The 24,931-nt window shown below is 42.7% G+C and overlaps 1 protein-coding gene across 5 annotated transcripts in view; it reads left to right on the top strand.

Annotated features, from left to right (window-relative positions):
- LOC146177308 (uncharacterized) overlaps window positions 1-24,931 on the top strand; it is a 141,975-nt gene that overhangs the window by 96,993 nt on the left and 20,051 nt on the right. For 3 of the 5 annotated variants that reach the window (XM_084580422.1, XM_084580426.1, XM_084580425.1), the window contains 3 exons: window positions 16,391-16,500; window positions 18,696-18,824; window positions 20,088-20,300. In XM_084580422.1, the coding sequence (XP_084436548.1) occupies window positions 16,391-16,500; window positions 18,696-18,824; window positions 20,088-20,275 (427 nt within the window). In that variant the 3' untranslated portion in view covers window positions 20,276-20,300. Of the gene's footprint in view, window positions 1-16,390; window positions 16,501-18,695; window positions 18,825-20,087; window positions 20,301-24,931 lie in introns of those variants that run through there. The other 2 variants (XM_084580423.1, XM_084580424.1) reach the window with 1 other exon arrangement.

A 24,931-nucleotide genomic window follows, 5' to 3' on the forward strand; every position in this document is an offset into this window, starting at 1 on the left:
CCTTATTTGGACTCAATTATTTCTCTATGAAGAATAACTAAGCGCCCTTATTGTCCTTATCAAAATATTGGAGGAAAACCATGAAATGAAGCCACTGTTTGTGCGCGTTTGATGGGGGATTCACGCATAATAGGTATTGCTTAATTATTTGAAATCATGTTTATTGCCTCACTGCATAAACGATACACACTGATGGATGTCAAGGATGATTATATAAATAAAAAAATGTTCGATGATCTGATTTCAGCCGACTAAAGAACAGTTACTTATCTATGTCGTGGGCAATCAACACTTTCGCATTAACAGCAAGAAAGTAGTCTCGGGTGCACTCGCAACTATCCCGGTGCCCTACTCTACACAACTTTTATTTCCTTTTCTTCACTCGCTTCTCTACTCCCTCTCAACCGACACGCGTCAGGTTTCGAAAACAAAGGCGACCTCTACTGTACCTACATTTTCCTATAATTGCAGTATTAAACTGATATATACTGTTTTGATCATGTTGGGAACAGCGCTAACACAGTACGGATCAAGAGCACTCCTGTTCATTCTATACTCTTAGCTCGCAGTTGCGAAAGCTGCTATTAAAGAGTAAAAAAATTAAATTTCATTATTGGTGAATATTTTTTATTCACTGCTAAAAAGTTGAAATCGCAACACGCGGCACGTTCCTATATAATGCAACATGATGTCTGACGATACTGTCCGCTTCAGAAACCAATCAAATTGCCTTTATTATTTCATAGGTTGTCCTCCTCGCTCTTGAAGTTTCTCTATTTTTCCAGGCAGCGATGTGTAGAGTGACTCTAACAAAGTCAGATCTCCGAGAAGGAAGACGATTCCACTTCCACGATTCCAACTGCTTGCCACAGTGTTTCTGGATTCTCTGTGTCCGGATGCACACGTGCCCGGTTCACTTCCATAACGCCCTAAATGTTCCCAATGATGTTGATCCCTGGACTTCATGTTGGCTACTTCAGCTGTGCGGTGCCACTGCTGTTCAGATACTCACTTAACACAGATGCAGTGTGTGCGGAGCACCCGTCATGCTGCAAATAAAAGCACCCATCTGGGAAAGGTTCATTAATTGCATATGCAGGAAGAATGGTGTCAAACATTTCTTTGTATGCTTCAGCGGTCAGCCTCCCTGGAATGTGGTAGAGCGGGCTAAGGCTTGCGTAGCTTACGGCACGTCACACATTTACGGACACGCGTCCGCTGACAGCAAAATTCAGGAAGTTTTCGTCAAACCCGCCGGAAAAGAAAAAGTGTATTTTGAACTGCGAAAAAAGGCATACGCATGCATATTTTACCAAAAAAAGGCGACCTTCCAGACGCGGAGCCGCTGATGCCAGCAGGTGGAGAATGTATACTCGCTGCGGAATATCACTTGCTTCCATTCGTGCGTCGTCCAGGTCCTCTGACCGTCAGCAAATTCTAACCGTTTCTGAAGGTGAGGCGGTTGTAAGAAGGGCTTTCTATCAGCTGCGAAACTTTTCAGTCCAGCCTTATAAAGTCGTCCTCGAATGGTAGGCAGACTAATGTCAACATCGACCTGCTCGGCAATTTTTTTCGCTGTTATGAAGGGGTCTTGGACGCCTGCAGCTACGACAAGGTGGTCTTCATCTTGAGTCGTTTTCTTCGGTCCTCGACGATGAGAGGTATCTTCTACACAGTTCGCTCTGAAATAAGCCTTCAGGATACGATATCCCAAGCAGCACACCAGCATTGGTCCAACAATGGTTCATCACTGGAAAATAATGGCATCAATATTGGACTGATATTGGCATTTGGGCATTTTACTACATTCTCCATTCTTGGCCCATCTTTCGTTCCAAGATTGGTCCAGTGTTCAACCAAGCTGGAGCCACCAATGTAGGCACAATATTAGACTTTCCATTCATGCACCATGATTCTTGCCAATACTGTCCAGCATTATACCATCATTGTATTACCAATATTTGTTTAATACCAGCTATTCCATTGATGGCCCAATTTCAATGCCAATATCATACCAATGGTTAGCCATTGCAGGTGCACTGGCTACTCCATTCATGCCGCATATTGTCGATACCAATATTCATCCAATGGTTTATGGGTACACCGGCTACTCCATTTATGTACCATTGATGATGTCAAGATTACACATTTTGTGGCACTGCCTGTACCGGCCATAAAATGCAGCAGTTTTCATTCAAGCCATATTCGCGACAGCAAATCGAACTTGCTGGGACAATAATGGCCTTTCAAATAGGAGTGGCCATAATAATCCAAATTGTCGCTCATGAGCAACCAGTAGATATTCACAAAACAAGGGCATTGTTCACAAAATGATAATATTTATTGCAATTGTTACTAGACGGCAGTTGTTACTAGCCAGCGCTGAGGGCACACACAGCCGCAGCTGGCGGGGCAGTGGCAGGCAGAGTGGCAGCAGGGGCGTGCAGGGCAGTGGCAGGGTTGGGCAGGGCAGGGCGGGCTCTCGGGAAGTGGAAGGGGCCAGGGAGCTGGAGGGCACACTCATAGGCGTAGTGAGGGGGCTGGCCCTGCAATTGCATTCACAGGTGGCATGCCTGGTTCGCCAGGGGAGGTTTCAGCATAACGCCTTTTTCTCCCACCCCCTCTGTCACAGAAACCAGGCAGCCACCTGCGAATAAATGCGTGTGCCTCCAAATCGTCCACCGCAACTTTTTCGCAAATGGCACCTGCACAAAAACAACGCGGAAACAAAATTTACAACACTATTACCAGGCATATAAAATCGCGTGCATTATTTTAGGAAGATGTAGAAAATTCTAGGATTCATGTACCGAAATTCATGGTCAATGAGAAACACTATACTGATGAGTTCCAGATTAGTTTCAGCTGCCTTGGGTTTATGAGGATGAAAGACGCACATACATTGCATAGCATGTGCCCTGTTGCATTTTGATCGCCTCCACAGCAATACGGCTGAGACAGCCAGTGTTTCATCCCACACTAGGAATTAGTGCTTGATTGTCGGCTGTCTCCGCATATGACTGGCGCGCTAGTTTTTTGCTGCTCCTACGCTTTCTGCGATGTGCAAAACAGTTTATACTATATATCGTTACCAAGAGAATATTGGACGACCATTTGCATCTTTTGAAATGGCTAGATATAATATACACAAGCGATCTACGTCCACGACTGCTGCACTGGCCGCTGGTTAGCTGATATACGCTTTTGACTGGTTTTGTGGGTAGCTCACTTAAACGGGAGCTCACGTAAACGGGTAGCTCACAGATGCATCATTTTTGCACATATACTGCTTGTCCAAGCAAATTTGATCCAAGAGATAAAAAAAAAAACATTTCGGAGGCAGGCAAAGGAAACCAGATACATATTGCTGGAAGCTACCTTGGGCGCCACAGAAAAGGTTTTGTTTGGAATCCTTAATTGACATTATTTACCTAAATTACTGATTAATGACTTACGCAATAAATGGTGTTGCTAGTTTGAAGAGTACCGGCGCAAACCACGTTTGATTATTTGCGATAAAGAACCCTCACGTCTGCATTTTGAACGCCAGATACAATAGGAAACCACAAAAATACAAAAATCTGATTCCCGGATAATACAATTGAGGACTTGGCTTGGCTCGACAGCCCTGTGTAGCGTTAGACCTACAATTTGCCTATTGTTTCTTCGTCCGCGCCAGCACATCGTCCAACAAGACTGTATTTGTATTTTACAGCTGAAAAATACTGTTAAACTCATTTGTATCCTTACCGCTTTGTAGTCATTATCCGCATTGCAAAGTTCGGCGCGCTCATTGTAACTCGAGCCTTCATGTGCGCCAGAGGGCCGACGCGAAGCAACCATTGCCAGCATATCACCCTTACTCATGCATGGGGCTAGCAATCATAGCGGCAGGTTGTTTTGTCCGCTCAAAATCATGTTGTGAGCAGCACAATTGAGGTGCGCGAATGGGCTGGTAACAGTTTCGGTATCTACATAACCCGGAATTTATCTGCAGCTGGAAAAAAAGGTACACATGAGGTTTCTAACCGCAAATATTGAAACAGGGGTTTCCGAACGTGCTCACCGACTCTAAGTCCTACTTATTGTCTAAAGCGAATATTTAGTACTTGAAGCGAATAACCTCACTTCCCTACGTACAAAATAAAAATTTTCTGCGCTGTCCTAAGCGGCTGCCAGCAATGCGCCACCGGTTTCCATCGTCTGTTTCTAATGGTTTATTTATAACCCTTGGCTCAAGCTATGGGGCGCAGCAGGTGTAATGTAGCTTGAATAAAACCTACAAGAGATCATATATATGGGTAGATTTGTAAGGTTTACAGATTTCACTTACAAATTCTACAGGAATCGCGTCACTGCGGCCTTTCTTTAAAGTTGACACGTAATAGCGCTATATTCGTGGCTAAAATAAGGTACTCAAAGCATTAATTCAGCTTACCAAGTGCAGCTGTAACAGAAAGTGAGGGCTGGCAACACCTATGGTGTGCCTAGCTTTCAAATTTTCTTAGATGGCACAACCGTTCGAAATATGGAATATTAAAAAAAAAGCCCTTGATATTGGCTTTCTCACAGCGTATTATGGGTGCCTTAGATAAGAAACATAATCGAGGTCCCATGGCCATCTTTCGTTTCCAATGAAATTTTTATATGTGGTGGGCGGATATCTATAGACACAAAAGAATTAACCTTAGTTTTTCAAGATACGCGTAGTTTCCTCGAAAAACAAACTTGTATGGAATATCTCTAGAGGTAGAAAACGCTGTTTTTGCCATTTCAAAAATGATGCAAGTTTGGATACCATGATTTTGTCATCTACTATTCTTTACTCACTAAATATATGAAGGTTTTACATTTACAAACACTATTAGAAACCTGTTTTGTTTTTGCAGTTGAGTTATTAAAAAATCGCAAACTTTGCTTCAGGAGCGATACGCTGCAAAAATATTTATTTTTAACCTTATGTACCGGCATATGATGCATTAGGTTGGTTGCACTAAATGTTTTTTTTCACTTCCTGACGCATGTTCTTAATTCCAGGCAGTATCTGGAGCTCCAGACCACTAGGTGTGTTCTCCACAACGCATCAAAATTGTTCAGAATTCGAAAACAGCAGTAAAGGGCAAATTTGCTGCAATTAAAAAAAGATCATCTTCGATTTTCATTCAAATCCCTCTCAAAAATCTTCAGTACCTCAAAAATATCATGGACTAAAAAGTGTTGCGTTATACTGTTTAAAAATATAACATTAAATATTAAACCGAGTGCTTGTGCTGATAATGGCCAAACTCAGCCTGCATTCTTGCAAGATCCAATAATATCTTGGCACAGAAACTATTTCTCTGCATTATCTAGGTTCCATTCTTTATTTCTGAAAAAATTTGAAGCTCTAGATTTGTGTGTGTTTCTGCATATTATTTTTTAATTGGACAAAAGTAAGAAAATGGTAAAACAAGGAAAACTGATTAGAATTGAAGAAACGGCCGCAACATCAATTTTTATCAAAATCTGTGGAAACAACGCAAAGTACTTTGTTAATTTGAGTCAGTAAATATATTGCATTCTGCAAAATGTAATATTAGAAATATAAAAATGCTTGTTTTTGTTCTATTGATGTGCTTATATGGCTCGCCCTTATGAAGTAGGCATCAAAACTTCAATTTAGTATTTGCTGAATTTAGTTACATTTTACCTTAAGTAAAATTTGAAACCTTGTCAGCGCTTATACACCCTTTTCCTGCTTCTGGGACAAATACTTAATATAGCTTAAAATGGTATTAATTCACTATTTCTGTCAATTTCATGGCAGAACGCAAGTGAAGGCTGAACTTTTTCTCTGTCCTGCATTCTTTTTTATTGCTAGGTGCAATAGTATTCAATCTAGTTTATTAAGATATTATTCCATTTCTCAGCTTTGACCACCACTAACAATACTATATTTTTGAAGATGATTTTTCAATGTGTAATTTTTATAATTACAATAATAAGCAAATCGCTTTCCACCATAATACTTTTGGTGGCGTTACAGAGAACACACATAGCAGCTTAGAGCTCCAGATTCTGCCTTAAATTAACAATATGACCTGCGTAATAAACACAGAATGTTTTAGTGCAAGCAACGCAACGCGTCACGCCAGTATGTAAGGTTGAACATTAATACTTTTGTAGCGCGTTGTTCGTGAAGCAAAGTTTGCGATTTTTTACTAAATCAACTGCATCACTGAAACACACTTCTAATACTTCTTATACAAGTAAACGTTCCAAATGCGGTGAGTAAAAAACAGTGGATGACAAAATTTTACGCAACCAGCCGGCCTCCAAACGTGCAACTTTTTGAAACGACAAAAACGGCGTTTTCCAGCTTTAGTGATAGGAGTTTTTTTTTTTTCGAGAATATTACGCCGCATCTGGCAAACCTAAGGGTCATTCCTTTGTGTCGAGACATTAGCCCACGACATATGAAAATTTAATTGAAAAAAAATGGTCATGGCACCACGATTACTGTTCCTGTCCGAAGACATCCATATTTGTTTTCATTTCGTCTCTAATAATAAACAGGCTGGTTAAGCCAATGCAATGAATAAAAATATCATCGCATATATTAAAGATTTTCGCGCTATACGTTATACCTAAAGCTACCTATATTGTCACAACTGTCATACATTATTTGTAGCTGAAACAACATCACAAAAGGGATTCGATTGCAAATTGTTCGCTAGTTAAATAGACGTACGAGATGACACACGTATACTTTGTAGAATACAATTTAGGAAAGAGCAGATACAAACTACAGGCGAATAATGCTATGATATGGAGCATATGTATTACTCCGGTTAACAGTAAAAACAACTTTTAACATATTAATATATTTGGCAAACTATTGCACGCTCACATAGGAACACAATTAACGAGCTCATCCACGCATCTAATGTCTATGGGAGTTATGTTTCGAAGCCGCTCTCCACGCTGTCACCCGCCGTGCTCGTCCAGAGGGCGATGGTCTGTTCAGCTGCTGGCATTCGAAAGGGCTCTCCTCTCACCCGCCGTGCTCGGTTGCGCTGACCGGCGGTCTGTTGAGTTGTACCTGCTGGGCACCTTGGAGTACTACCCGGAGTCGAACCAGGTTTACAGCATGTTTATTGCAACTGGTCTTTCCTTTTTTGAAATCACCCCTGACAGCTTGTTAAATAGACTCCCTAAACAAAGACCATATCGTTACGCCAATAGGAACGCAGTAAACTCTCTGAGCGGGGCTAATAGGCTCCAGCATACTTCCTCCTCACACCCGTCATCCTGTACGCACAACATCACGCGTGCACATTCCAGAGTTCAAATCCGCCGCCGTGGTCACGTACGTCCTTGCCGGACAGCCCGAGTCCCGTGGGAATGAGCTTCCTGGCCTCAGCGGCTTCTTTACACAAGAGCCCAGCGCTCGCACACACACAAACACACACCTCCACACACCGTGGATGATCTGCGGTTCGAATAGTGCTGCTGGCCTTGCCGACGCGGGACATCCGGAGTCGTCTTGCGGGCGGGGTTGCGTCGGCGACTTGAAATCCGCGCCAGCCAGGCGATCCGCGATCCAGGGTCACGGGAAATGAACGAAAAGTCACGCACCGCGCTCCGGCCCTCAAGTGCACGCCCCGCAGCTGCGCTCGCGACGAGCAGGCGCCAGTCCAGAAGCCGACGGTGTAGTATGTCGCGTTGATGAGCACAATAATGGGCATTAGACGTGTGGATGACTTCGTTTTATTCCAATTCGTGCGTCACTCAAAATAATTGAATGAGAAAAAAGTTAATGTCTACACAATTTTCAGTGAGTATACCACAAAATATACTAAGGTGCTTCATGTATGTCACATCACCTAGCAAGTGAAATGGGATAACAGAAGTAATCAGACTCTAACCCTGATCAGCATTTCGCTTTCTTCTTTATACCCCTGCCACCCACAAGACACAAATCTTCTGGGGGTACCGAACTGTTGGTTTTCGCACCAGTGATACAACTTAATCGTCCCATTTATACGTATAAAACACTCTCGATGCGCACCTAAAAAAAAAAAGAAAGCATGTACGTGTAGGCGAAATCATTCACCGGCGATTTAAATAATATGATTTGAACAATGAAATCAAAGGATCACACTCGAAGTAACAAAAAAGTGATGGAGAGATAGGAATTGAAGCATTGAAAGGCTTTTGCTTTCTGCAAAAAGCCAATAGCAAGAGGTCCACCGTCTATAAGAATAGGCAATAAAAATAAGGCATATTTAAAGGTGCATGCAGCAGTTACAGTGATGCAGTGCTACCTTTTTTTAGGCAGGCTTTTCCGCTGATTTTCCTCTTCTTTATAGCCCTTCCAACCACAGGACACATATCTTCTGGGGGTTGTCGGTTTTCGCACCAGTGATACAACTCAATCGATCCATTTCTACGTGGAAAACGATCCCGATGCGCATCTAAAAAAATGAAAGCATGTATGTGCAGGCTAAATCATTCACACATGATAAAAAAATATGATTTGAACAATGAAATCAAATGATCACACCCAGAGCAACAAGAAAGTGGTGGAGAGATAGAAATTGAAGCAATGAAAGACGGTTGCTTACTGAACAAAGCCTATAGCAAGAGGTCCTGCGTCTATAAGAATAGGCAATAAAATTAAGGCACGTTTATAGGTGCATGCAGCAGTTAAAGCGATGCAGTGTTACCTTTCTTTTTCACTGCAGTGATTGGTATAAATATTACAGCAATTGCTAGGCATCTCAGGTAACCCCATTGAAAACTTCCTCCAAGGTACCGAGGAGCAGTGGCGTGTTATTTGCAGCTGTTAACGGAAAGACGGGCTATCCTATGAGTGCATGCGCATTTCCTCCTTTTTGTACCTTGAATAAAAGCGACTGAACAGTGAGTGTTGTAAGAGGTGCAGCGTCCCTAGGAATGGGGAACAAAATTAAGTTTTAGTAAACAGAGGTACAAAAAGAAGCAAATATGCCTGCAATAATAGCATGATGGCCTACCTTTTGATCAACAGCTGTAAACAACCTGTCACTGCCAGTCGGTTCTTTAGATAGGCTTATCAATGCCAGAGCTTAAAGCTAAGACCAATATGAGTAATATTTATTGCGGTCACGGCCGTAAACAATTCTAGCGGAACACTCCATTACTGTAACTATTCAACCGTCCATTTATACATATCGTTCATTAAAGAACCATGCACATCATATTAAGTTGCTCTTTTCTACTCCCAAATGATTTCCTATAGAACTGGAATACGTGGATCGCTGCTTCGGTTTTAACATTCTTGCACGATGGCTATGGCGTGCACTTCATGCATACGGTACGGTACGTGAGGTACAAAGAGCTGTAATTGCCGAACAGGCGGACCTGACGGCCTGTCCCATTTCGCCTGAAAGTGCGCGCCGTGATCGAGCGCTTCGCGGGCAATATATTTCGGACGATATGGTTGCCTCATACCGGCCGTCAATGTTTTGTACATTGTGTCCCGCGTGCAGGTTGTTTACTTTGCAGTGACAGGGACGCAGTGCACACACGGCTTATGTGCCTTTTTGCTTGTATTGTTATTTTCCCCCGCCTTCGAAGCGCGTCTGCGAAATCGCTCTCCTATTGTCGCCGCTTTCTGATAACGCCCTCACCTGAAGGCACGTGCTCAGAAGGGGGGCGTCGATTAAGAAAATTTTGAAAAGGGGCTCACTTGCGCTGTTCACGGCTTTCAATTCCTCAATATGATATTAACCATTATAAAAGTGGAGGTTCATTATGACTTAATTATAGCCTAATTATCAAGCGGCATCAAGCACATAATGTCCGCCCCACTGTAAAATTCGCTTGCACAGACGGCACGAACAGTTTTCAAAACTTCGTCTGTACATCTGAAAACAAAAAACTGCCCTTAACTCTTCACAAAATCCAAAAACTGTGTGAACATGGCTTCCTGCGCGCAGAAGAGAGGCTGTCCAAAATATATGTACAAAGCCGGGTGCATAGTATCTGGTTACTAATTGATTGCGGCGCGCTGCACAGTCAAAAAACTGCGCAAATGGCTGCCTGCAGTGTTCTGTCACGCGTTGATGGCACACACACCTGTTACGCACGGCTCCTCTATTTTCGGCGCAAATGCTATTCATATCGCAGCCAGCAAATAAGTCCACGCACTTGCTTGCATGTAACCCGGACGAAAATTCGCTTAGTTCTTGAAGTCATGCTTCGCGCAGTTGTTTCGAGGAGAATACGGAAAGAGAACATTTGGGACTGGTAGGAGATTATATAAAACCAATTATGAAGCAATGGAATGCTGCAAAGATATATACTCACGGTCTAAGATGACGGCGTTCACTGAGTCCGATAATGCCGATGGTATCCCGCCGTTGCTGTAATCCGTACTCCGGCAACATTTCACAGCTCAGCTATTCACTGATATGTAGCAAGCACAAACCGGAGCACATGGACATGTATAGGCGCAAGAGAAAAATATGCACAGTACAATGAAAAAGAAAATTAATGAGGGAAGAAATTAAAGAAAGGTTTAAGAAGCTGTCACAAGTCTTGTAGCGTCTTCAACAAGCTCTGAAATGAACGCTTCGGGAGGAGGCCGCACAGCAGCGCAGCTGGGGATGCTTTCTGTTGTGTCTTGCACGTAGACGCGTAGGCGAGGGGGAACAACGAACCGCTCAACTAGTGGGCGATTCCCGCCGCGGTGTTGTGTTCGCAAGGGCTGCGCGTGGGAACGAAGGACCAACGACCCTCTCAACATTCCATTCCTCCTTTACCCAGCCCTCTTCTGCTTGCACCGGCCAGCCGTGACTATCGGACCACCCTGCCGATGAGCGGCCGCCAGCGCGCACCGCTCGAGTCGAGTTCTAATAAATAGTTTTGTTTTGTGTGTTCGCAAACGCATTGTTTCTTCAAGCCAACCACGGACATAACATTTTCTAAAAAAATAGAAAGCCTCCCCATCTACCATCCACATTCTTGCGTAAATCCATACAGTTGGTGCATCGACAAATGCGCGCGTCCCCTCCCTTTCGCCACCTATGATCGAACAAAGGATGGTCGTTCGACCTTTTATATTTACTTCAAAATATTATATATTGTTTGATGACTGATTAATAATGTCAAAGAGGCGGAGTTCCGAGCTTCTCTTCTATTCTGGCCAACTTTGGTTATAGATTATACAAATTATGCTCAAGTTAGCTAGCTGAAAATTATCTGACTAAATATATACATGTTTTTATTTGTATTCAGTTAATGTTCGCTTTTCGGGTATGAGTAGATTTTTTTATAAAAATTCTCAACATCGGCCCAGGAAACGAAAATTTTCCTAATTTGCAGGCCTTTATTTCAGAAAAGGTTCATGGTAGAGCAGCAATAATTCCACAGTATGTTCTCAGCATAATTATCCGCAAACAGCTAAAGCTCATATTTTTATGACGTTTGGATACAGAGATACGATCGCGCTAATTTACAGAAAACAGCGAACATTGAAAATTTTTAGGAAAAAAACAGTTTTCACATTGTTTAAACTTTTTCCACCTATTCTACACTACCTCAGCTTTCAAAACCATTAAAACACCTTGCATAATTTTGTTGCGCAAGTAATTATGGCCACTTCGATAAAGCCTTTGTCCAATTATAGCGCACCGCGCTGTTCTGAACATTCTACGGAATTTGTGAATTGTTCAAGGTTTTTAAATTTTGGCATATAATTTTGTAACAGGGAGAAATATATTTACAAAAGAGGATTAAAGATATATACATTGAGGAACAGCCAAGGAGCCAGGCTACGAGGGCCCCCCATTCGACGCACTTCTTTTTCTTAATCTTCCACAAACGAGCGCGCCACTTCGTCCTCATCATTCTCCAGCTGTAACAATATTTCTTCGCTCATGTTTTGTCTCGACTTCGCAAATCGACGGTGACAGACACAGCAATGAATGATTCAGAATCAATTTTGTGCGCGTCGAGGTCCTGATGCGCTGTGGCATCAGGCAACACACAAACGTTTTTCGCAATCACCTTCACCTTAACGCGGATTGCACAAAAAGACGATAACGTTCAATGAGCAAGCAACGTATTCCAAATCATTTTAGTAGAATGAAAGAATTGGAAAGGGCATGGAAAACTGCCTCATTAAAACAGTGTTTCTGGCTGCATTCGTTTTTTCGAATGACTCAACAGCGCACATTATTTTCATTCCTGTACAGTTTTTTTTATTCCTTTGCCACGCGCCTAGCGCGGTTGGAATGGTCAAACTCTAAACTAATAGGCGGAACAAACTATTTTTGTTGTTTATTGGCGATATATATGTTGTGCACCATATAAATGTACCGGGGCCTTCATGCTCGCAGTCTGCACGAAAAACTGTCATTTTTTTTACCACCATGTGAATGCCCAAAACTAAAATGGTAACCTCGCGAGTCTTCCGGCTTTTCATTTTCCAGTGATTGCGTCTAGAAAGTACACACATCTTATTCGGTCCTTTCTCCAGGTAAACAGACGATGCTGCGCGTAGTTCCTTATGGATAATACAAAAGCACTAGAACAAAAACATCGCTGAGAAAATGGTCATTTGTTCCTTCAACTTGAGGCAACGTTTTCCTTTTCGGCAATGAAAAAGCTACCTTCTAATCACTAATTTAATGTCACATGAACATGCTATGACGACACGATTTCGTTTGTATGCGCGTGCTCACTGACAACTGGATTTGTACTATAGGTTAAGTATAGATGCAGGGATGTAATCGGCGTCCAATACAGGCATATTGGGTCGTGAGTGCTAGCCGGTCTGGGGTATACATATGTGGTCGCACGGTCGTGCTATCATCAGATATATTTGTGCGACAAACGTATGCGCCTGCGACGAAATCTGCATGCATGCCAATAGGCTAAAACCGTAAAAACATATAGCTGACCCCCAAAGGTGCGCCGCATATGAGCGCACCGAAAAGACGAATCCAGACAGTTGCAGCGGTACGTGCTTGAATGCGTTATAGTAATTGTCGTCCCGTACGTGGTACTCTGTGAGGTCCTAACGATCGGCTGAAATGTTGTCGGAATTAAATGCCGCGGTTTGGCATCCAGCGCACGTGTATTCAACCATAAAAATGGAGAATTTGTTTTGATTGAATGGTCAACGGAAAATATTCACTTCGGCAGCCCATTAAAGCTGCGTTTTTAGGATGGCAATGACAATTGCGAGATCAGGGCACAAAGTGGTCCATCGTGGGAAGTTTTCATACAGGGATAGCTAATACTGGAAAAACACAAGACAAATTGCAATGGTCCTTTACAACCAGTTTAAAAAGACGGAATGGTCAACGTCGAGAGAACACAGGACACCTTGGTCCATTGTAGCCAGTTTTAAAAACTGAACGGGCAACGCCGGAAGAACACTGGACAACATGGTCCATTGTAGCCAGTTTTAAAAAAGGAACGGCCAACGACGGCGGAACACAGGACAACTTGGTCCATTGTAGCCATCTTTAAAAAACTGAACACCAATACTGGAAGAACAGAGGATAACATTGTCCATTGTAGCCATGTTTAAAAACCGGAACCTCCAATGCCGGAAGAACACAGGACAACTTGGTCCATTGTAGCCAGTTTTAAAAAACGGAAAACCCAACGACGGAGGAACGCAGGACAGCTTGGCCCATTATAGCCAGTTTTAAAACCCGGTGCGTCCATTATTGGAGGAACAACGGCAATCTCGGTCCAATATAGACATTCTGTACGCACGGCAGTGCCAATATTGGGTACTCACTGTACATCTTGGCCCAAGCTAGCCAGTGTTGGCTATTGGCAGCGCCAACACTGGGCGATCATTGGCTAGTCTGGGCCATTGTTGGATATTGTGTTGACTGGCATATCCTATGCTGGGAGCATGCTGGTTAGGCTGGCCCAATGTAGGGCCACTGTTTGCCGTCGTACTTACAACATTGGCCCAATGCTTTGTGCTGCCTGGGATATAGTTTTCTGTGGTCCGTCTACTATGGCAGCTATTTTTCTCTGAGAAGCCTGCCTTTCGTAGACCTAATATTTTGCTTCTTTCCTCCACCTTTTACCTCCTTGGCACTTCTACACCGACTGAAGGCACCAACAAAAGAAACGGCCTTTATATGTCACGAACAGGCTCTGATAAGCATGAAATGTTCGCTGAAAGCTTCACCCTAGCGCTTTTCGGCGATGCTTTTCTTTTATTTTTTTTCTATAAATGACCAGTCGGGAATATGTGTGGGTTGTAAGACTATGTCTGTGTTATCAAAATATGTGTACGCCAACATGGCCCGGTTATACCAATAACAATGAAAAAGAAAGGGTATGCACAAAAGAATAAAGCAATGTCTAAGAAATATGTCGTGAAACGACAATAGCAGCTCATTGAACTGCGAAAGGGAGAGGTAACCTGTCACAATTACGCCTTTACATGATACAGTTATGTTATGCAAATGTGCTGTCTTAAATATTAGTCAGCTTTTGCTAAAGAAAGTTAAAATGCGCTTCGTTCACCTTATCAGCAAGCGCACAGAGGCGTCATTTGTTAAACAAGATATCAGGCAACGACTGATACACAAGACTGTTATGATAGGAAAGAAAGCACAGAAAAAAAAGTGGCAAGTTAGTAAGGCAGTAAGGTGGCAATTGTTTGTAGCCCGGAAGAGCGTAGAAGGGGAAGAAGGCAGCGCAATCATTATCTTCGCAGACCCAAAATCGGCTCCTATGCAGCTTGAAAGGCCCACCGGTCGATGCTCCCGCGATCACCTTCACATTGATTGCGGCTGTACATGCATAAGTACGGAAATTAAAATGGAACGCAGGACAAGCGAAGCAAGCCTGTTTCGCTAATCACTCTGTTAATCACTTCGTTATGTCAATAACGGATCGCTAGGCTAACTTTGCTGCCAGTCTTTAAACGAGATGTTTGTACGTCTCCGTCTTCATGGCCTTTATTTCCTGAAACAATATCGAGTTTAAGGCCTCAAATCTACATCCTCTTTCAAACAAAGAACCATGCAGAACCTCTAAAATATTTAGCTAAAGAGAAAAGGCACGAAAAATGAAGTCTAAACGAAGCAATGTACAAATTGTAACTAAATCAGGGCTAAATTTGGCTTTTTTGTATGTATGTGCTTAGCTAAGCGAAACCACCGGATAATGGGATTCTGTTTTACAAATGGTGCAAAATGAAAACAACATTGGCACATCTTCTTGTTATAAATGACTTAATCATCACGCTCGACACATGGTCAAACGTAAAATTCACGTTAGACCAATTTTCTGGACGTAAAGGGAGTGGGTTTTGCATGCAGAACACATACTATCTATACCATAGTATACGCACTGCCATGCTACATCGATGACGCGGGCGGCTGTCCAAAGAGACCTATCTGGCAGCTCTAGAGCTGCGTCAGAAGTTCCATGTATACTAAAAAAGGCATTTCTAAATATTAAAATTTTCCATTGATCGCATAAATGTTATAGTAAGGCCTCCACGTACGAAAATATCATATTTTGGCTGTTGTATCTGATATGCGGCCAGAAGTAAGAATATTAGATAGCAAATAAAGCCGTTTCTTGGCAGAGAACTGTGATCAGATCAGATATGGTGATATATGCCGACAGATGTGCTCTTATTTGACTCGAAGCGATCTGTTCTAATGCAACTATGCGCCAGATCTGGATGTATGTTGCGAACTAACACGCCAAGATCATGGCAATCTCCGGCGCCATCTCAAACCACCACATTTAGAGGCGGATCATAATAGGGCACATGTCGGCCGTTCGGTCACTACATGAGGGGCCACATATACAGTGTTCGTTTCACATTCGTGCAACATAGCTGCAGCAAGCAGGAAATAAATCCCGTATGCTTTACGAGCATATAGATGGTAATCATTCTTCTTTAACGTGTTTCCGTACCGCCGCGCAGCCAGAACAAAGCTCTACGGCTGTATGCCATGATTTCCTGAAAGCATTCGCGGACCAAATATAATTAAAGAAATTCTATTTGGAAGTGTGTGGCCGATCTGTCTTTAACACGGAGATCCTGCGCTGAAGGCACCCAAGCGCAGTAGCATAACACAATAGGGGCCAAGGAATAAACTTTTGCACAGAGGAAAAAAAACACTAAAACGATTTCATTTAATGCACTATACTTGCCTATCAATAGGGATCGTTTTAGAATAATCTTTTTGTAATATATGATTGCAAGGTTTGTGATGTACATTCAATGTATTATATCAGTACAACTGGAAATATGGGAGATTTCATATGCTCTCGATACATGACACTTTTCAACCTATTGACAGGCGTTTTTGCTTTTTGTGGACATGTGAAGATGCATATCTTTCATATATTTTGCAATACTTTGCAGTCACACGGACAGGGATTCTGGATTCTTTTATTCATGGCCAATGATTTCAAAAGAGGATAAAGTGGCAAAAAGAAATCAGACTAATGCGATATACGTAAAGGAGGGATTAGGTACGTAATTTGTTTTTATTATCTGCTTGATTGTTCCTATTCACAATTGGATCCGTGAAGTGCTTATATGCTTCTACAGGCCATCCAGGGGGTAAAAGCTGTAGCATAAGCTATGGTAAAAGGCTGGGCGTATTTTCCAATGCTGAGCAAGCATTTTAAGTATTGGAAGTTAATATAACTTCAGGACGGACAATAAGCACAAGATCGGAAAAACCTTTGGGTCAATATCGAGTATATAGACAGGCGAGCCGCGCACCTCTGCTGTAGCCGCGCCACAGATTCGGGGGAAGAGCAAATGAGCCGCCGTGCTCTCTACGATCATCCGCTGGCTGCATCTCACTGTCCGGAGGACATTGCGTTGCGAGCTGAAAGTTTGCGGAGGAGAGAAGGAGCTAAAACAAAAGGAGAGGCGGCAACTCTGGAACAACATTAGGAACGAGTTACGAAGGGCCGCCGCAATGGTGATGCAAAGTGTGAGTGACAAGCAGCACAGAGTGCCGCTGCGCCGCTGTCGCCACTTTTGCGTCAACACCGACAGACACAGTATTGATCGAATTGAGCTACAGCTTCACATTACGATCATTAGAAGCTAAACCACAGCTCTTTTTCTACCCTGCTGTTGAGGCGGCAAAATCCTTTATATATAGGTCCTTAACAAACCTTGTCCTACTCAATACGGACAAAAAGACTTTTCCATAGCGGATATGCATATAGCAAAAAAAAAAAAAACTGGATTCGTCGCCACTCTACAACTGCCATTGGTATTGACATTTTAATGCAGATTACGCATATCCGTGATCCATAGTGAGTGGACAGCTGAGTTTTAAATCGTGTTGTTCTCTATGAGGAGAGAGAACTACCTCACGTAAATTACAGAAGTATCTTTCATAGGTAAGCATAATATGACTTCTGTGAAGCCAGTTAATGCAATACTTCATCATCGATAACAAGGATAGAAAATATCGCCTATGTTTCACACCATACACGAAATACACGAAAGGGGAGCACTAACGGCAGCCATCCGCTTTTTAAGCCCATGCCAGGGGAACGAACGCCGGCTAAAATGGAGAACAGAACCTTCGGAATCCCGAATTGACACGTACCGTCTGGTCTTCTATAGTGCTCTGACGGAGGTTTGACGGAGCTCTGAATCCGCAATTCTTACGAGTAAAAGGAAAGAGCGTATGGCAAGCAGGTCGAAAAAGGCCGAAGTGACGCTTTGTTCCGTAAGCATACGCAGGTTGAAAGTACGCTTCCTTGATTATTTGTTTTAACAGTTGTACTTTTAAAACGGCAAGTTTTATTTTCGGCGAGAGATGGAGGCCAACGCTGCAAGAAACAACCTCCATAGAGGTAGGCCTAACATCTCGGATTGCGCCGCTGAATAGAGCCCGGCTAGCTGCACGGTCGACCGCGGCCTGTGTTGCAACCATGTATCGTGAGCGGCGCATTCGTGTTTTCATCCAACGAGTTTGACGTGAGACTGATAGTGCGAAGATACCTGCGCGAGTGACGATAAGGATCGTGTTACATCGAGTAAAGCAGATACTTCGTAGGGTTAGGCCTAACGTTTTTGAAGTCGTCCTCCATGGCGAGCTCGGCTAAATGTTCGAATTTTCTGCGGCCACTGTTGAAATGGATATGTGCGTGGCGACACCTTCGCGACAGCCTCCTACGGGTTTCAAGTACGATTGAGAATTAAAAGACGCCTGAGCGAGTTGTTCACTATAGTGGACGTCGTGAACGGTGCGTCGGCTTCTGCTTCGCTCTAATTAGACGTCGTTGTGTAAGCAACGGTGCAAGCTTTTGTGCGTGCATTGTCACGCTCATGATTTGCGCAATATTTCTGCCCTGATATGGAAGCCTTCTAGGATATGCTTGAAACCCAGTGTCGTATTGTTCTGGGCGTAAACAAGCATCGTACATGTTTTTGCATTAGTATATTTTGGCGGACAACCCTATTTTTTCTTTCCATCCTGCATTCCGTTTTGAACTAGCTGCTTCACATAAACGTAAATAAATGGAAACTTTCTACATGATAAGAAAAGGTTAAATGACTTGAGCACTTTCTATCCTTTAGAGCTCTCCCTAACAAAATATCAGGGATGCGATGATCCTACACTCGTTATGGTCGCGCTTTCGTTGAAATACATGGTGAATGCTAGCTCATGCTGACGTCCGTTTTTTTTCTCCAGAAAAAATCAAACTACCGGCGAAAAATTTCTCGCTAGTGTTTTCCGACTATCAGAACTGTATAATACTTCTTCTGCTGGAAAACCCGTTTGCCTTGGACAATGATTACCCTTCGAACTTGGATGAGTATGGTAAGAACTGGTCTTCTAACATCTCTTCATTGTACAAAAGCAAAAGCAGCCTTTGATTGTTCACCCAAACAGTACCATATGTCACCTCTTTCCGGCGGGTCAGAACAATAATTGGGAAGGTCTAGCACCAATCACGAGTATAACCAGGAGTCTTGAGTCTTTGCACCTCTTTGGATTTGTTTTAATTACCTAAAACGATTGACGGCTTCTTTATGACTTGGTTTTGTATGATTAAAATGCCTTTTATTGAGACAACTTATAATGCGCTGCAATAGCCGACCACTAAGCAATACGGTTTGTGTGTGAGCAACGAATAAATCGAAGTAAAATGCCCAAAATCTACTTGGAGGGCGTTCGTAGTGAGTGTTCAACGACCTATCATCCGTCTGTTAAGACGTTCAGCAATAGCAGCTCTTGCACTGCTGAAATCAAAATAAAATTAGGATTAGAAAACGAATTAGTGCAGGGTAGCACTTTCCACTAAAGTTGGTTTTTAGGCCTTGCATTATTTAGCACTTAAATAATGTTAGCGCTATTTAAACACCTTGGAATAAGCAAGACACGCGGCTCGACTCTGTAATATGTTTAAAGATTTTTGCACTGGTACTACCACATATGTAATTTCATAAAGTGAATCACTCGTACAAATTAGAGATTCATAAATATTTGATTTGTTTAAAAACGCCGAAGATTGCAATATTCGCGAAGCACAGTTTTTAAGTAATCGACATCATTAGGGTGAAAGGATAGTGTAGGTAAACATTACGTTGACCTTGCTGCCGTCATCGAGCATTGGACCTTTTGTAATGGTTTTTTAATCACAGAAAAATAAGGAATGCGTATTGTGTTCTAGTTTAAATTTAATTCCTAGATGTTGTTAGGCTCGTTTAGAAAAGCCTTGCTTACTGAAAACTGTCTAAAATTTTTAATACATTGATATTCTCTAAGCGCAATTTTTATCCCAACAAACTCTCAACGCGTGCTAGTACAAAATATGCTCACCAGAAACTTTTTTTTATTGAGCTTCGTCATTTCCAATATTCAATAGAAAGGTAGTGGTGAGCTGTGGTGCAGCTTTGCGCCTATGTTTTCTAAAAAGGCCTGGAAGGACATTACAATGTATCTTGTAATTCAGCAGTTAATCCAAACATAAGGAAACTGCAGAAAGTCTAACAGACGGTAATTGGAATATGCAGAACAGGCTTCGAAAGGAGCTGTGTAACTTTGAGTTAATTACTGCTTTACCAATATTTTATATTTCAGAAAATAAATGCATCATTCTTCTTACCGACACTGCAGCCCGCAAGGGCATGAATAATACCATAAGCCGTTCATATTCTTGTCAAAGCGTATTTTACAATGCGTGCCTCAGGTACACAAATGATGCCTATAAAGAACTCTTCGATGACACTTGTCCAAAGCCTCAAACCGAAGTGCTCCCAACGTGTTAATGAAATAAAAATTCTTTTTCCCGCACGTTTGGCTGCGTATAGTTTGAAGCATTCTTATTCTTTGGAGTTAATTGAAAAACGGTTACATCGCACTTGTTTTCACATCTGACAGTTTGGGAAATATCACGAAACCGCGAAGCATCACAAATTACGCATAAAACGTCATCCGGATGCAGCAGCTCAAATAGCATTATCGCAATCGTGGTGAAAAAACATGGTTATAACTTACACCATAAAAATATTTTCGGGGAGAATAGCAACACTATTGGCAATCCTGTTCCAAATTATTAGGGTAAATTCACAAAGCGAAAGCATGGAGGATGATTGTCTGCCTTTGACGGAACAGACGTACATTTGCTGTGAATAGTATTTTCTGAAACTGTTTAAAAACCTCACAGAGCTACCCGACTTTGAGTATGCCGCTGGTGACCGAATAAATTCGCGACAGGCGGTCAAAAAAACGACATTCTTGACATTTATATACACTACGATTCTAAGCAACAAGTGTAATACTAACAATAACTGAAATACTATGTACGGAAAATTTTACGTTATATTTATTAAAGCAAATAGTTTGTGACAAACTTCATCTTTCTAGGCCTTAAGGCAAGGGACATATGTGAAATCAGTAGCACAGTAATTGAAATGCATCCCAGATGCTTACGCACTCAGTTCACAAGCGTTCTGGATCTTCGATAATGTTAGCGAGTTATTGCCTACGAAAAACGGAGGCTACATTTAGAGTGATCACTTTTTAGTCATGGGCAGAAATGCAAAAGCACTCGCGCTTTGACTGAGCTTGAGTCGCATGAGAAGCACAGTCATTATTTAATTTCACCCTCCTATTTTATTTAATAATTGTCACTACTTTCAACTAATGCCTCTTCCTTCTCTTCCCTACAAAACGGAAGCGAATATCTCTTCTCACTCTTTTTGCGATCTGCCTCAACAGAAAGGTAGCTACTTCTCATGCGAGCACCAGTTTAAATGCTAATTCAGCGATCAAGTATTGCGCTTTAACAAGGTTTTGGTTTCCTATATTGCAGCACGCAGATGAAAGGTGGTGAAGGTGATGGCAGGGAAGTCACGAGCTGCCAAAATAGAACAGTGTTCTGATGCCAGCGGGCTTATCCCTTCGTGCTCCCCTGGTTCTGAACCATCTCAAGGAAGTAAATTGTCACATTTTAATTTATCGCTTTTCTGATAATTCATTCAAGGACAAGAAAACAGTTTCACGAGAAAAACACTTATTGCTAGCGATATGTAGAGCCGGCACCAACTTCTCGAGATTCTATTCAAAGATTAACGGCTTAAGACGTAGGCTTGAACTGGGAGTGGCAGGAGACTTGCTGCTCGCGACGCGTTACCATGAGCATCAGAAAAAACCTCCGGCCAAACTTTTTTGCGCATCCTTCAGCGGGCTGCTCAGCTGACGCAAACGGCGCACTGCGCTAACTAGTAGGTGCTTCGGGCTGCAGTGACATTATTTTCACTTAGAGGACGCGAGTTCTTAGTTGACGTTCGCTCCTTTTAATATGGATGCCAAAGGTGTGATGCACTAGAGTTGTTTGCATTTCTGGTCCATTTAAACTTAATTCTTAAGCCATATATTGGATGAGCGCAGGCTTGATTTGAATTTCACAGCATGAAGGCACTGTCCAGTCGTTGATGCCCGAGCATGGTAGAGAAGACGGGTTTAGCGGGCGCCTTTGAAAAGACAGTTCAGCTGTCGTTTTAAAGTCTTCATGAGTATGGACTTATTGGAGAAGCTGTCACCGTGTCCGCGGTGAGTTCATTGAAGATATCGAAGTCAGATCCTAAAATGTTATATGAATGACAAATTGGTGCCTAAAAACATATTGTAGTGGACAACAGGTCAAGACGTGAACAACAGGGCTATGCTGTAGGAGCAGGCAAAGTTCCGAACACAGCGCGCAAGCTGACTTCAGGGTCCTCTTCGTTCAGGCTCAATTCGAACATAGGAACACCAGGTGGAATTACTCCCCCTCTTAATAAAAGAAATCAGAGACGGAGAGCGAGCGGTGGGCAATGCAAGCGAAAACAAAGATCAGCACATGGATAGAATAGCGACAGCGAAACAAGAGCATAGAACACTAGCGCGTAAAATAGGGCTTCATGCGGACAACGTGCACGACCTCGGAGCGCGGTTGCCGACGCGAGCGCTGCGCAGCACCCGCTGGAAGAATTTCGTATGTCACTTCCGTGACACGGCGCCGAACGTCGTAATGTCCGAAGTAACAAGAAATCAGTTTGTCACACAAGCCGGGCCGACGCACCGGGGTCCACACCCAAACTTTCTCTCCAGAATGGTGTGTGACATGTCGATGAAGGACCAAAGCAGCACACCAGCATTGGTCCCAAAATGGCTCATCACTGGAAAAGAATGGCATCAATATTGGATTGATATTGGCATTTGGGCAGTTTACTACATTCTCCATTCTTGGGCCATCTTTCGTTCTAAGACTGGTCCAGTGTTCAACCAAGCTGGAGCCACCAATGTAGGAATAATATTAGACTTTTCATTCATGCACCTGATTCTTGGCAATACTGTCCAGGATTATACCATCATGGTATTACCAATATTTGTTTATTACCAGCTATTTCATTGATGACCCATTGTCAATGCCAATATCATACCAATGGTTAGCCATTGCAGGTGCACTTGCTACTCCATTCACGCCGCATATTGTCAATACCAATATTTATCTCATGGTTCATGGGTACACCGGCTACTTCATTCATGTACCATTGATGATGCCAAGATTACACATTTTGTAGCACTGCCTGTACGTGTCCAGGAAGCACACCAACATCGCACCAACCCCGGCCCCACATCGACGAAAATTGGTGACAACGTTGGCGTAGCACTGGATTGTTGAGAAATTACTACATTTTTATATAACGGTCCGATTTACATGCCAACATTGCATGTTTCCTGGCACTGCCAACATAGGCTATCAGCTGGCCGTGCCCCTTCTGTCACTTATAGGCATGCCACTAGTATTCATAGGCACATGTGACATTGGTAATAAACCGGCCGTGCAACTAGTATCACATATTGGTATTTATTGGCATGCAACAAGTATTTATCGGCATACGTGGCACTGGCACTGCCACTGTTAAGCCACCTTTAGCCATGCAGTTATTTCACCCTTTCCCCTACTGCTGCTATTTGCTTATCTGTCAGTTTGACAATTGTGGTTTTCTTATGCAGTCATTTCCTAATACCACCTCGCATGTCATCTCCCTAAGGAGCCATAAAATCATGAAATTAAATAGGGCAAGCAAAATATTTTCCGAAAACATTTTATCGAGAGCTCATATACATGTACATGCCACAAGGACATCAGAGGGCCAAAATGCAGTGCAAGAGGCATTGGGTACAGGGTTAATATGGGAGGGGCTAGTAGGTGTAATTAAACAGGGCACTAAGCAGCACATGACCAGGTAGTGCAGGGAGAGGTGATGTGGTGCAGTGTGCATTGGTCATGATAGAAGGGGATTGACATGGGGAGCAGCATTGATGCACTATAGCATTGTAGTGCGAGAGGTGTTCCAGGAAGAGGAGGATGAGCATGGGTGCATTCCAGGGCAGTGTTCATCATGGATGGAAAATGGCAGTGGACTGTGTTGAGCATGGTAGTTGACAGTGAAGGGTCAATGGATCAAGTGATGAAGTTGAGGGGGGCGAGGGAAGCGCATAGCCCAGGTAATAAGCTCGACACCCCACAGGAAACAACCATTCAGGAACAGTTTGTTGAGGAGATTGGCCCGTGGGTCTCACAAATGACATCTGCACATAAAACAAGCATATATCACCATAAGATCCAAACTCACCTTCTCACCACTTATCCAAACACATATTCGAAGTCTGGGTGCTCTATACAATTGAGTACAAAAAACAGAACGCCGCTATAGTAATCTCGGATATAGTAAAAACTCTGATATAGTAAAGTCAAACTGAAGTCCTTGTTCATCTTTCATAGGCAACTGTACATTTTTCCGCTTTATAGTAAAGATTTTTTGGCAAAAATCGCTTAAAGTGCCTCTGGCCATGACGACGACTCCCGCGCTCTACCTAGAATCGCGAGGCCAAGATGCTTTGTATTTCAAAACAGAACAATAACCCCGAGTGCTCGTTTAGGTGGCCTTACTACTGGGCTTAGCAGAAGTCAGGAGAAGCCTGCTTTACAGAAGGCTTGGAGCCGTGAGAGAAAGCGCGCAGCGCGAAGAAGAAGAAAAAGTAAAGCTGTCTACAAACATAGCAAGGAGGGGGTGTGTTCCATTAAGAAAGTAAAGGAGTAAAAGTGCAGCAAGAAATAGGGAAGGGAAAGAAATGGGTCAACATTCACTGCAATGTGCAGTACAAATCATGAGGCTGTGGAGGCAGAAAATGGAGGTGCAGTAAGTACGTTCTCGCAGCATTTGAGTGTCCTGCGAATTTATCATTTATTGCCTTTTAAAAGACAGAAAAAGCAAAAAGGGACACCATGTTCATGCAAGGCTTTAGTTTTTACATGAAATTGAACTTGGTTGCATTCGTAACCACGTCATTATGCTTCAGAGGTACTTCCACTAGATATAGAGAAATTTTATAATGAAAAAATCACACAAAGAGATGATAAAAGCGAGATG

This window comes from Amblyomma maculatum, chromosome 10 (genome assembly GCF_055883805.1).
Source record: "Amblyomma maculatum isolate TAMU_Amacu chromosome 10, ASM5588380v1, whole genome shotgun sequence".
In the NCBI taxonomy this organism is placed as follows: Eukaryota; Metazoa; Arthropoda; class Arachnida; order Ixodida; family Ixodidae; genus Amblyomma; species Amblyomma maculatum.